General features: G+C 53.2%; 1 protein-coding gene across 1 annotated transcript in view; it reads left to right on the top strand.

The window, feature by feature from the left end:
- The window catches only part of LOC141114265 (protein kinase C alpha type-like), a 230229-nt gene that overhangs the window by 181311 nt on the left and 34007 nt on the right, over positions 1-14911 (top strand). Inside the window, exons 10-11 of the mRNA XM_073607850.1 lie at positions 337-463; positions 2538-2676. Of these exons, the coding sequence (XP_073463951.1) occupies positions 337-463; positions 2538-2676 (266 nt within the window). The remainder of the gene's footprint in view (positions 1-336; positions 464-2537; positions 2677-14911) is intronic.

A 14911-nucleotide genomic window follows, 5' to 3' on the forward strand; every position in this document is an offset into this window, starting at 1 on the left:
CAATATTGACATTCGGTACATTTTTCATTTTGCATGAAATACCTGATAATCGTCTCTTGTTTTATTTTATACCGCATGTGATAATTTATGCAAATGAGTCACGTGACCGCGTTATCGCATGCGGTAATCTTTAGTGAATTGACCCCAATGAGAGCAACAAATACAATCATTCATCATCAATCATTCAATCAATAAACAATGATTGCTGCCCTTCGCCCGGCGCTCCTCCATGGTGAACTCTGTGTGAACGGATTGGGGGACTCAGGTGCGCTGTATTAGCCCCACCCTCTGACAAAAATGGACTCATCCAATCAGTGAGAAGTTTGTAATAAACAGAGACGAGATGCGGTCATATTGTGTGTGGATGTGGAATTGATGCCCCTGTTGTGTTCTTTGTCAGGTTCTACGCGGCGGAGATATCGGTGGGATTGTTCTTCCTGCACAAGAAAGGGATTGTGTACAGGTGAGTGTGGAACTTCCACTAGGAGAAAAGAAGACCGGTTTGCTTTCCAGCTGTGAAAAGGATTCTTTACTGTAATAGCAAGGAGAGGAGAGAGAGGAGAAATGTCTTTCACAAGGACTGCTAGTAGCAGATGTGGCAGATTGGTTCTCCTCTGGGTCAGATGGTCTTCAACATAAATGGTGACTTGTGATGCTAAGAGAATGTTTTCTATCGCAAATTACCTGGGGGGAGACCAGTGCTGTGGCCCAGAATAATCCCCTATATCAGGGGTCTCCAAACCTTCCAAACAAAGGGCCAGTTTACCGCTGTTCATATTTTGGAGGGCCGGACAATGTTTGTGGTTAGTAAGAGGAGGAATAGTGCCCCATTTTGGTGTCAGTGGGAGGGATAGTGTCCCATCATTGGTGTCAGTGGGAGGAATAGTGCCCCATCATTGGTGTCAGTGGGAGGAATAGTGCCCCATCATTGGTGTCAGTGGGAGGAATAGTGCCCAATCATTGGTGTCAGTGGAAGGAATAGTGCCCCATCATTGGTGTCAGTGGGAGGAATAGTGCCCCATCATTGGTGTCAGTGGGAGGAATAGTGTCCCATCATTGGTGTCAGTGGGAGGAATAGAGCCCCATCATTGGTATCAGTGGAAGGAATAGTGTCCCATCATTGGTGTCACTGGGAGGAATAGTGCCCCATCGTTTGTGTCACTGGGAGGAATAGTGCCCCACTGTTTGTGTCACTGGGAGGAATAGTGCCCCATTGTTGGCATTGGGGGGAGGGGAGAAATAGTGCCCCATTGTTGGTGTTGGTGGAGGGAATAGAGCCCCATTGTTGGTGTCAGTGGAGGAATAGTGTCCCATCATTGGTGTCAGTAGGAGGAATGATGCCTCATGTGTGTTAGTGGGATGAATAGTGCCTCAAGGGGCAGATAAAGGCAAGAAAAGGGCCACAATTTGGGGTCCAGTGCTCTAATGCAATGAAGCCAGCTACTTAGTAAAATCTAATTGCAACAGTTCTTAACTGACCGCTTTCCAGGATACAGCAGTAACAACTAATGCGTTTTGGCCGAAGAAATACTTGAGTAAGGCTTTGGCTGAAACGCGTTAGCTTGTTACTGCTGTATCTTGCCATGTAGTAAAGAATTGTTGCAGTGGATGGTTCTCATCAAATGAATCTTGGCTGTGGGACGACACAAAGTGGGGGAAGTTGGACACACCAGGTTAGAGGAGTCTGCCTGAACAGAAGGGACCAAGTGCCAGGCAATCAACTCAGAAGTCCATATCTTCTTTATTATTGAGAGTTAATTCACATCCAGTTAAAAGAAAGTATTCCACGTGTTTTGAGGGCCAAAGTATCCCCCTTCATCAGGGCTCAGATTTGGTTGTTAGAGTTCCAATATGGACTGTGGTATAACCTCCTATAGGGAAAGCGGGGGTGTAGAACCCATTGGCTGTATAGTGGCATTTCCTTTTAGCATGTCTTTCCAGGAGGTCATACCTCTGTTGCTATGTATTGCTATTTTAGTGATTATTTTATAGCATGAATATATGGAACGATACATTTTATTCACCATATATTGTTTTTAGAAGCTGGGCTTCCTCTGTTCATATGCTAATGAACTTGTTTTGCAGGTTCGTGGCTAATGAACTTGTTTCGCAGGTTCATGTGCTAATGAACTTGTTTCGCAGGTTAATGGAACAGGAAATTATGTTGGCAAGAAGTGGGGGGAGGGAACAAAGCACTTCCATCTTGGAACTCTTAACAACTAAGTCTGAACCCCAAAGAGGGGGCTCTTTGGCCCCCAAAACACGTTGGATACTTTCTTTCCACTAGATGTGACTTTACTGTCAATGTGAAAAGATACATAGACTTTTAAATTGATTGGTGTTTGGTCCCTTCTGTTCAAGCAATAAATACCTGGCAAAGGGTCTAACCCCACCAGTCAAACCTAAAAAGAATGTTTATCCTGGAGTTGGTGATGCAGCTTCCTTTTCCAATGATATGTCACTATACAGAAGGGGGTCACTGAGGCCCCTGTAATAAAGAGTAGAAGAAGCACTGATTGGCTGTCCTCCCTCCACAGGGATCTGAAGTTAGATAACGTCATGTTGGATGCTGAAGGTCACATAAAGATCGCGGATTTTGGAATGTGTAAGGAGCACATGGTGGATGGTGTGTCAACCCGAACTTTCTGTGGGACCCCGGACTATATCGCCCCCGAGGTAACCGCCCCCCCCCCCCAACCAGCCTATTGTGTGCACACTGCATGTGACTGTCAGTATTCACTACATATCACACTTTTCTCTCTACATGGGTAAATCAGACGTGGAGACATGTCCACTGATTAGCCCTAAACTAGTGCTGTCACCACACCTTCCACATCTGGGAGTATATTGTGTTTTCTTACACTGGGGGGGGCTGTGCTGGTGATGACGGGGGAATCATTATTAACATTGGGGGATCATAGGGACCTGTCCAGTCACGTGTCTCCATACTATGTACTAGGAATGCACCGATATATCGGCCACTGAAAGTTGTCAGGGCTTCGCCGATAGAAAAAAAAAAATGTGCCCATAATGGAATGCTGCGTCCCATTGACTTCAATGCAAAAAGGTCCCATAGTGACTTCAATGCAAAATTGTGTCCATTGACTTCAATGCAAAATTGTGTCCCATTGACTTCAATACAAAATCGCCTGCCATGGAGTTCAATGCAAAAATGCCCCCTAGTGACTTTAAAACAAAATCGCATCCCATTGACTTCAATGCAAAATCTCATACCCATGGACTTCAATACAAAAATGGCCCTTGGTGACTTCAATGCAAAAACACCCCCTAGTGACTTCAATGCAAACCCCCCCCCCCCCTTCCCAGTGACTTCACTGCAACCCCCCCTAGTGACTTCAGTTCAAATCCCCCCCAGTGACTTCAGTGCAACCCCCCCCCCCCAGTGACTTCAATGCAAAAACGCCCCCTAGTGACTTCAATGCAAACCCCCCCTTCCCAGTGACTTCAATGCAAACCCCCCTAGTGACTTCAGTTCAACCCCCCCCCCCCCCCCCGTGACTTCAGTTCAACCCCCCCTCCCCCAGTGACTTCAATGCAAAAACACCCCCTAGTGACTTCAGTTCATCCCCCCCCCCCTAGTGACTTCAATGCAAACCCCCCTCCCCAGTGACTTCAATGCAAACCCCCCCCCCCCATTGACTTCAGTTTAACCCCCCTAGTGACTTCAATGCAAACCCCCCTAGTGACTCCAATGCAACCCCCCCCCCACCCCAGTGGCTTCAATGCAAAAACCCTCCCTAGTGACTTCAATGCAAAATCGCATCCCATTGACTACATTTTTAATTAAAGAAAAGAAAAAAAAACTGTCGGTGCATTCTCATTTCTGTTTTCAGTTTTGGCACCAGAATTTTCATTTTTCATACTGGGTACCCCAGTGTCTGAACCCACCCTGGGTACCCCACTATCTGAACCCACCCTGGGTACCCCACTGTCTGAACCCACCCTGGGTACCTCACTGTCTGAACCCACCCTGGGTACCCCACTATCTGAACCCACCCTGGGTACCCCAGTGTCTGAACCCACCCTGGTACCCCACTATCTGAACCCACCCTGGGTACCCCAGTGTCTGAACCTACCCTGGGTACCCCACTGTCTGAACCTACCCTGGGTACCCCACTGTCTGAACCTACCCTGGGTACCCCACTGTCTGAACCTACCCTGGGTACCCCACTGTCTGAACCTACCCTGGGTACCCCACTGTCTGAACCCACCCTGGGTACCCCACTATCTGAACCCACCCTGGGTACCCCAGTGTCTGAACCCACCCTGGGTACCCCACTATCTGAACCCACCCTGGGTACCCCACTGTCTGAACCCACCCTGGGTACCCCCACTATCTGAACCCACCCTGGGTACCCCAGTGTCTGAACCCACCCTGGGTACCCCACTATCTGAACCCACCCTGGGTACCCCACTGTCTGAACCCACCCTGGGTACCCCACTATCTGAACCCACCCTGGGTACCCCACTGTCTGAACCCACCCTGGGTACCCCACTATCTGAACCCACCCTGGGTACCCCAGTGTCTGAACCCACCCTGGGTACCCCACTGTCTGAACCCACCCTGGGTACCCCACTGTCTGAACCCACCCTGGGTACCCCACTGTCTGAACCCACCCTGGGTACCCCACTGTCTGAACCTACCCTGGGTACCCCACTGTCTGAACCCACCCTGGGTACCCCACTGTCTGAACCCACCCTGGGTACCCCACTGTCTGAACCCACCTGGGTACCCCACTATCTGAACCCACCCTGGGTACCCCACTGTCTGAACCCACCCTGGGTACCTCACTGTCTGAACCCACCCTGGGTACCCCACTATCTGAACCCACCCTGGGTACCCCACTATCTGAACCCACCCTGGGTACCCCAGTGTCTGAACCCACCCTGGGTACCCCACTATCTGAACCCACCCTGGGTACCCCAGTGTCTGAACCTACCCTGGGTACCCCACTGTCTGAACCTACCCTGGGTACCCCACTGTCTGAACCTACCCTGGGTACCCCACTGTCTGAACCTACCCTGGGTACCCCACTGTCTGAACCTACCCTGGGTACCCCACTGTCTGAACCCACCCTGGGTACCCCACTATCTGAACCCACCCTGGGTACCCCAGTGTCTGAACCCACCCTGGGTACCCCACTATCTGAACCCACCCTGGGTACCCCACTGTCTGAACCCACCCTGGGTACCCCACTATCTGAACCCACCCTGGGTACCCCAGTGTCTGAACCCACCCTGGGTACCCCACTATCTGAACCCACCCTGGGTACCCCACTGTCTGAACCCACCCTGGGTACCCCACTATCTGAACCCACCCTGGGTACCCCACTGTCTGAACCCACCCTGGGTACCCCACTATCTGAACCCACCCTGGGTACCCCAGTGTCTGAACCCACCCTGGGTACCCCACTGTCTGAACCCACCCTGGGTACCCCACTGTCTGAACCCACCCTGGGTACCCCACTGTCTGAACCCACCCTGGGTACCCCACTGTCTGAACCTACCCTGGGTACCCCACTGTCTGAACCTACCCTGGGTACCCCACTGTCTGAACCTACCCTGGGTACCCCACTGTCTGAACCCACCCTGGGTACCCCACTATCTGAACCCACCCTGGGTACCCCACTATCTGAACCCACCCTGGGTACCCCACTGTCTGAACCCACCCTGGGTACCCCACTGTCTGAACCCACCCTGGGTACCCCACTGTCTGAACCCACCCTGGGTACCCCACTGTCTGAACCCACCCTGGGTACCCCACTGTCTGAACCCACCCTGGGTACCCCAGTGTCTGAACCCACCCTGGGTACCCCACTATCTGAACCCACCCTGGGTACCCCACTGTCTGAACCCACCCTGGGTACCCCACTATCTGAACCCACCCTGGGTACCCCACTATCTGAACCCACCCTGGGTACCCCACTGTCTGAACCTACCCTGGGTACCCCACTGTCTGAACCTACCCTGGGTACCCCACTGTCTGAACCTACCCTGGGTACCCCACTGTCTGAACCTACCCTGGGTACCCCACTGTCTGAACACACCCCGGAGTCCATCCACGTTTTTGGGAGTTTTAGATGTGTTCTGCCTGCTCTGTAGGGGCCCCGGAGCCTGCATTCTGCCTGCTCTGTAGGGGCCCCGGAGCCTGCGTTCTGCCCGCTCTGTACGGGCCCCGGAGCCTGCGTTCTGCCTGCTCTGTAGGGGCCCCGGAGCCTGCGTTCTGCCCGCTCTGTACGGGCCCGGGAGCCTGTGTTCTGCCCGCTCTGTACGGGCCCCGGAGCCTGCGTTCTGCCTGCTCTGTATGGGTCCCGGACCCTGCGTTCTGCCTGCTCTGTACGGACCCCGGAGCCTGTGTTCTGCCTGCTCTGTAGGGGCCCCGGAGCCTGCGTTCTGCCCGCTCTGTACGGGCCCGGGAGCCTGTGTTCTGCCTGCTCTGTATGGGTCCCGGAGCCTGCGTTCTGCCTGCTTTGTAGGGGCCCCGGAGCCTGCGTTCTGCCCGCTCTGTACGGGCCCGGGAGCCTGTGTTCTGCCTGCTTTGTAGGGGCCCCGGAGCCTGCGTTCTGCCCGCTCTGTACGGGCCCGGGAGCCTGTGTTCTGCCTGCTTTGTAGGGGCCCCGGAGCCTGCGTTCTGCCCGCTCTGTACGGGCCCGGGAGCCTGCGTTCTGCCCGCTCTGTACGGGCCCGGGAGCCTGCGTTCTGCCCGCTCTGTACGGGCCCGGGAGCCTGTGTTCTGCCTGCTTTGTAGGGGCCCCGGAGCCTGCGTTCTGCCCGCTCTGTACGGGCCCGGGAGCCTGTGTTCTGCCTGCTTTGTAGGGGCCCCGGAGCCTGCGTTCTGCCCGCTCTGTACGGGCCCGGGAGCCTGTGTTCTGCCTGCTCTGTATGGGTCCCGGAGCCTGCTTTCTGCCTGCTTTGTAGGGGCCCCGGAGCCTGCGTTCTGCCCGCTCTGTACGGGCCCGGGAGCCTGCGTTCTGCCCGCTCTGTACGGGCCCTGGAGCCTGCGTTCTGCCCGCTCTGTAGGGCCCTGGAGCCTGCGTTCTGCCCGCTCTGTACGGGCCCCGGAGCCTGCGTTCTGCCCGCTCTGTACGGGCCCCGGAGCCTGCGTTCTGCCCGCTCTGTACGGGCCCCGGAGCCTGCGTTCTGCCCGCTCTGTATTTCAGCTCATGAGCTCCTCTTTATTGCAGTCGGTGCCGTTATCTGATCCCTCGGGAAGATCTCTGCTATTAATCATTGAGTGTCACCGTCACCTATAATAGATCCTTCAGTGGGGGAGGAACCTCTCTGGAGATTGGGGGGGGGGGGTTCTATTAATGTAGAGGGGGGTCAGAGAGCTTCCCTGTGCTCTGGGGGTCCCTCGTCAGAGGCGCCTGTCATACGGCTGCTGTCTAATTACTTTACTGGGCGGTGCAGGCTGTGCTCAGGGTCTGTACATCTCTTTGGTGGGGGGGACTGGTGGGTGTGGGGGGGGGACTGGTGGGTGGGGGGGGGGGGGTTGATCACTACACAGGAGAAGGTAATGAAGATTGATTTCTAGGTACATCTCCCTCCCAACCTTCTTTTCTAGGTAACAATGTATCTGTTTGGTTCCTTTTCTGATACTAAAAGAATCCGGATCTCCTGTGAACCTTCCAATGTAAAGGCAGATAGGTGATGATCTGATCAGAATATATGGGGGGTCTTCTCCAGATGTCAGAGAGGGGGGGATACAGGGATCCGGTAAGGTGGAATTATTTACCGGCTGCCATGACATGCGCCAAATACGGCTCTTATTGGGTGAAACAATCTTCACTCTCCTATCCACTCACCCGACAGTTAATTAGGTCCCCCTTACTAGTAGGGATGGACATGGTCAGCAACAATACTCAGGTAGGCCATGGTGATTAAACCCCATCCCCCACACCATTACACCCCACCACCAGCCTGAAATGGAGATATCCCATCCCCCACACCATTACACCCCCACCACCAGCCTGAACCGGTGATATCCCATCCCCCACACCATTACACCTCCACCACCAGCCTGAACCGGTGATATTCCATCCCCCCCACCATTACACCCCCACCACCAGCCTGAACCAGTGATATCCCATCCTCCACACCATTACACCCCCCACCACCAGCCTGAACCAGTGATATCCCATCCCCCACACCATTACACCCCCACCACCAGCCTGAACCGGTGATATCCCATCCCCCACACCATTACACCCCCACCACCAGCCTGAACCGGTGATATCCCATCCCCCACACCATTACACCCCACCACCAGCCTGAACCGGTGATACCCCATCCCCCACACCATTACACCCCCACCACCAGCCTGAACCGGTGATATCCCATCCCCCACACCATTACACCTCCACCACCAGCCTGAACCGGTGATATCCCATCCCCCACACCATTACACCCCCACCACCAGCCTGAACCGGTGATACCCCATCCCCCACACCATTACACCCCCACCACCAGCCTGAACCGGTGATATCCCATCCCCCACACCATTACATCCCCACCACCAGCCTGAACCGGTGATACCCCATCCCCCACACCATTACACCCCCCACCACCAGCCTGAACCGGTGATATCCCATCCCCCACACCATTACACCCCCACCACCAGCCTGAACCGGTGATACCCCATCCCCCACACCATTACACCTCCACCACCAGCCTGAACCGGTGATATCCCATCCCCCACACCATTACACCCCCACCACCAGCCTGAACCGGTGATACCCCATCCCCCACACCATTACACCTCCACCACCAGCCTGAACCGGTGATACCCCATCCCCCACACCATTACACCCCCACCACCAACCTGAACTGGTGATATCCCATCCCCCACACCATTACACCTCCACCACCAACCTGAACTGGTGATATCCCATCCCCCACACCATTACACCCCCACCACCAACCTGAACTGGTGATATCCCATCCCCCACACCATTACACCCTCCACCACCAGCCTGAACCGGTGATATCCCATCCCCCACACCATTACACCCCCACCACCAGCCTGAACCGGTGATACCCCATCCCCCACACCATTACACCCCCACCACCAGCCTGAACCGGTGATATCCCATCCCCCACACCATTACACCCCCACCACCAGCCTGAACCGGTGATATCCCATCCCCCACACCATTACACCCCCACCACCAGCCTGAACCGGTGATATCCCATCCCCCACACCATTACACCCCCACCACCAGCCTGAACCGGTGATATCCCATCCCCCACACCATTACACCCCCACCACCAGCCTGAACCGGTGATACCCCATCCCCCACACCATTACACCCCCACCACCAGCCTGAACCGGTGATACCCCATCCCCCACACCATTACACCCCCACCACCAGCCTGAACCGGTGATACCCCATCCCCCACACCATTACACTCCCACCACCAGCCTGAACCGGTGATATCCCATCCCCCACACCATTACACCCCCACCACCAGCCTGAACCGGTGATATCCCCTCCCCCACACCATTACACTCCACCACCAGCCTGAACCAGTGATATCCCATCCCCCACACCATTACACCCCACCACCAGCCTGAACCAGTGATATCCCCTCCCCCACACCATTACACTCCACCACCAGCCTGAACCAGTGATATCCCCTCCCCCACACCATTACACCCCACCACCAGCCTGAACCAGTGATATCCCCTCCCCCACACCATTACACCCCCACCACCAGCCTGAACCAGTGATACAAGACAGGATGGATCCATGTGCCAAATTCTGACCCCACCATCTGAATGTCGGAGCTGAAATCCAGACTCCTCAGACCAGACAACGTTTTTCCAATCTTCTATTGTCCAGTTTGGTGATCCTGTGCCAATTGTAGCCTCAGTTTCCTGTTCTTAGCTGACAGGAGTGGCACCCGGTGTGGTCTTCTGCTGCTGTAGCCCATCTGCTTCAAGGTTGGATGTGTTGTGTGTTCAGAGATGGTATTCTCCATACCTTGGATGTAACGAGAGGTTATTGGAGTTACTGTTGTCTTTCTATCATCTGGAACCAGTCTGCCCATTCTCCTCTGACATCAACAAGGCATTTTCCTCCACACAACTGCCGCTCACTGGATATTTTCTCTTTTTCCCACCATTCTCTGTAATCCCGAGAGATGGTTGTGTGTGAAAATCCCAGAAATACTCAGACCAGCCCGTCTGCCACCAACAACCATGCCACGTTCAAAGTCACGAGATCCCCTTTCTTCCCTGTTCTTATGTTCGGTTTGAACTTCAGCAAGTCGTCTTCACCACATCTAGATGTCTAAATGCATTGAGTTGCTGCCATGTGATTGGCTGATCAGTAATTTGTGTTACCGAGCCATTGTACAGGTGTGAGGTCATGAAGCCATGAGTGTATTGGGAGAACACCCCTCCCCCCACCTTCTATACACCTCATCTGTAATAAACTCTCCTCTGTGACGGGTTCATGGAAAATACATTTTTATTGCAGTTTTTGTACAAATTGTGCGATTTCCTCAGAAATGTTCCCCTCTTGCTGATGGTGTATTGAATTGTACGTTGGCACTGATGGCCCCATTGTAGGGTGGTAATCCTCCTGAGATGAGGACTACTTGTAGCGAATCCTTTTGTCGGCCGCTATCAGCACAGCGCCGGGGCTCTGGGAACGGCGGTCAGGCGGCGGTGAGACGCCGTAATCCGCTTTAATGCTTTCAGCGCCATCAGACGGCCTAAATAACATCGACAAATCACGGCGACGCACCTGAGCCCGCAGGAAGGGCTCTTATTAAATATTACACAGAGGAGAAGCAATCACAGGCAAAGCCGGCGACACAAAGAAAGATTGCGTGCGGCGGAGGGGGCCGCGTAAATCCTGCAATATTCCTCGGTGTGCGTCCGTCACACAAAGCCGGAATACCCCGGAGAAATTCATCTTCTGCAGCAGAAAAACAGCGAGGAAAAAAAAAAAAAAAGTGCAACGCTTAAACGTGGAGCGCTGCAATACATGAGAGACCCCCCCCCCCCCACAGATATGACCAACGCCAAATCATCAACTGTCTACAGGCTGAGGACCTTCCCTCCCGAATCAGAAGAGTATTATGAAGACTAGAGGGCAGAAATACAGATAATCACATCCCACAAATTACTATATATATATTTATATATATATACACAGTGCTGTGCAAAAGTCTTAGGCAGGTGTGATGCTCAGAAAACAAAGTGTTAACATTTTATTTTTATCAATTAACTAAATGGAAAGTAAATGAAGAGAAATCCAAATCCAATCAATATTAGGGGTGACCACCACCCCCCATTGCCTTCTTCTAGGTAGACTTGCACACAGTTGAAGGAACTCGGTAGGTAGGTTGCTCTATGTACACCTTGGAGAACTAAGCACAGATCTAATGTGGATGTCGGCTCTGTGGGGGCCAAACCATCACTTCCAGTACTTCCCCCGTCCTTCTTTACACTGACGGTAGTTCTTAATGACATTGGCTGTATGTTTGAGGGGGTTGTCCTGCTACAGAATAAATTTGGGGCCACACGCCTTTCTGATGGTATGGCATGATGGGATACGTATCTACCTGGATTTATCGGCAATGAGGACACCATTGAATCTCCAACTCTATAGGCAGAAATGCATCCCCAAACTTGCAAGGAACCTCCACCATGCTTCACAGTTGGCTGCACACTCTCATTATTGTGCCGCTCTCCAGCCCTCAACAAACTGCCTCCTACTACAGCCACATATTTTTTTTTTTTAATTGGAAAACCAACTTTATTAAGAAAATATATGCTTGGTACATAAAAAATAATATAAGCCAACATGGCCAGAGCTGCAATATACAGCCACATATTTAACATTCAGAGTCATCAGTCCAGAGCACCTGCTGCTATCTCCCCCCCCAGTTTCTATGTTTTCCTGCATAGTTGAGTGGCTTAGCTTTGTTTCCACGTCAGAGGCTTTTTGGCCGCAATTCTTCCATGAAGATCACTTCTGGACAGACTTCTCCGGACAGTGGATGGGGGTACCTGGGTCCCACTGGTTTCCTCCAGACTTCTCCGGACAGTAGATGGGGGTACCTGGGTCCCCCTGGTTTCCTCCAGACTTCTCCGGACAGTAGATGGGGGTACCTGGGTCCCACTGGTTTCCTCCAGACTTTTCCGGACAGTGGATGGGGGTACCTGGGTCCCACTGGTTTCCTCCAGACTTCTCCGGACAGTAGATGGGTGTACCTGGGTCCCACTGGTTTCCTTCAGACTTTTCCAGACAGTGGATGGGGGTACCTGGGTCCCACTGGTTTCCTCCAGACTTTTCCGGACAGTGGATGGGGGTACCTGGGTCCCACTGGTTTCCTCCAGACTTTTCCGGACAGTGGATGGGGGTACCTGGGTCCCACTGGTTTCCTCCAGACTTTTCCGGACAGTGGATGGGGGAACCTGGGTCCCACTGGTTTCCTCCAGATTTCTCCGGGCAGTGGATGGGGGAAGTCCCACTGGTTTCCTCCAGATTTCTCCGGACAGTAGATGGGAGTACCTGGGTCCCACTGGTTTCCTCCAGACTTTTCCAGACAGTGGATGGGGTTACCTGGGTCCCACTGGTTTCTTCCAGATTTCTCTGGGCAGTGGATGGGGGAAGTCCCACTGGTTTCCTCCAGACTTCTCTGGACAGTGGATGGGGGTACCTGGGTCCCACTGGTTTCCTCCAGACTTCTCTGGACAGTGGATGGGGGTACCTGGGTCCCCCTGGTTTCCTCCAGACCTCTCTGGACAGTGGATGGGGGTACCTGGTTCCCACTGGTTTCCTCCAGACTTCTACGGACAGTGGATGGGGGTACCTGGGTCCCACTGGTTTCCTCCAGACTTCTCCGGACAGTGGATGGGGGTACCTGGGTCCCACTGGTTTCCTCCAGACCTCTCTGGACAGTGGATGGGGGTACCTGGGTCCCCCTGGTTTCCTCCAGACTTCTCTGGACAGTGGATGGGGGTACCTGGGTCCCACTGGTTTCCTCCAGACTTCTCCAGACAGTGGATGGGGGTACCTGGGTCCCCCAGGTTTCCTCCAGACTTCTCCGGACAGTAGATGGGTGTACCTGGGTCCCACTGGTTTCCTCCAGACTTCTCCGGACAGTGGATGGGGGTACCTGGGTCCCCCAGGTTTCCTCCAGACTTCTCCGGACAGTAGATGGGTGTACCTGGGTCCCACTGGTTTCCTCCAGACCTCTCTGGACAGTGGATGGGAGTACCTGGGTCCCACTGGTTTCCTCCAGACTTCTCCGGACAGTGGTTGGGGGTACCTGCGTCCCACTGGTTTCCTCAAGACTTCTCCGTACCTGGGTCACCGCTTACCGCACCCCTAAGAAAATATACCACCGGCCGCCTCTGTATCCTGCTTTGTCACCCTCCCTAACAGTCTCTATTAGGATCAAAAATGCACCAAAAATTATTTGAACCGCGAAACCAATGTAGGAAAAATAAATCTACATAATGGGATTAATAACTTCCTATGGAATCTTTTTTCTATTTGTACAGAGGAGGAACACAGGATGAGTACTCGGGTACATCCGCAGCGCCATAACCCCGTGTTCCTGTGTTCTGTAATGTATGATTAATAAACGGGCGTTTATCGGCATTAATAGAACAGAAGAACGCCAGGAACTGCATACATTCCATGCTACGTGGACACTTGTGAGCACAGCGCAGAGATAATTGGCGGTCTCGCTTGGGTTGTTGAGACAACATGTGGAAGGCCAACATTGTTCTCGTACAGTACAGGGATGGCGGGAGTCTGTGGTCGGCGGCAGAGTCTTATAGCCGTCAGTGACACGGCTCTCACCTTTTATATTGTGTAAGGAAGAATCTTCTCATTACAGTAGATACAGACACAGCGGGGGCGCTCCACTCAGAACCGCAGCCTCAGGACTGTGCATCGTGTGATAATGAGAGGTCAGCACAAGGAGAGGCAGATGATAGCTGGACCCAGGGTCTGAGGATCACAGCCATGGGGGTTGGAAAGGAGCCGTATTGTGACCTTTCTGGAAGTCATAGAGAGTCATGTGACTCCCCAGCGGGGTTGTATATTATGAAATGCCATGTGTTTGAAGTCTGGTTATGGGAGGTGTATATTGACTTCGGCCTTCTTTATGCAATTTGGGTCAATCCAGACACCTGGTGTTCTTTGGGCCCTTTTGCTCCTTCTTTTTGGTCTTGGATGGATTCAATGAAATGAGGTCCTGGCGGTTCTTCCGGTAATAGAGCCTCCACTTCCCACATATGATTGGATAAGGGGGTACCACCAGTCCTTCTTCTCCTCTCCCTCCCGCTGGCTTTCAGCAGCTGCAGAGAGAGCACCATACAGGGAAAGAGTTCCAGCAATTGCCCCCCCCCCCCGCCACACCCATCACCCTCCCTGTGCACCATACATGCCCCCCTGTGTGCTCCCACAGTGCTGCTAGGCTTCCCTTCCCACCGGCAGCTGCAGGCACACAATAGGATCCTTCAGAATAGAGTGGGGGAAGGGCCTGGTAAATTTCACATGTACCAGCCCCTTCCTTTACTGAATGAACACAATGAGTGATCGTTACCAATCACTCACTGTGTTCATTCATACCTGAATCATAGTAAACTGTGTATTTTATTTTTTTTTGGGGGGGGGGGGGGTTAGCCCTGTCAGATTGGTTGTATGGGGCCCCATTGTTTCTAACAACAGCCCTGCATGTGATGTCCACAAGGAATGTGTTCTCCCCCTATCTCTAGAATACATTTACCTAGTCGTAGTTATTATTATAGCACCCAGTGTGGTCCTCATTGTCTAGAGCAGGGCAGGTGTGGCCCCCAGTAAAACATAATGTAATCTGTTCCACTCACTACTATTTGAGTCTGATGTACCGGGGTTGAAGT

Source organism: Aquarana catesbeiana, linkage group LG12 (genome assembly GCF_042186555.1).
Source record: "Aquarana catesbeiana isolate 2022-GZ linkage group LG12, ASM4218655v1, whole genome shotgun sequence".
Classification (NCBI taxonomy): domain Eukaryota; kingdom Metazoa; phylum Chordata; class Amphibia; order Anura; family Ranidae; genus Aquarana; species Aquarana catesbeiana.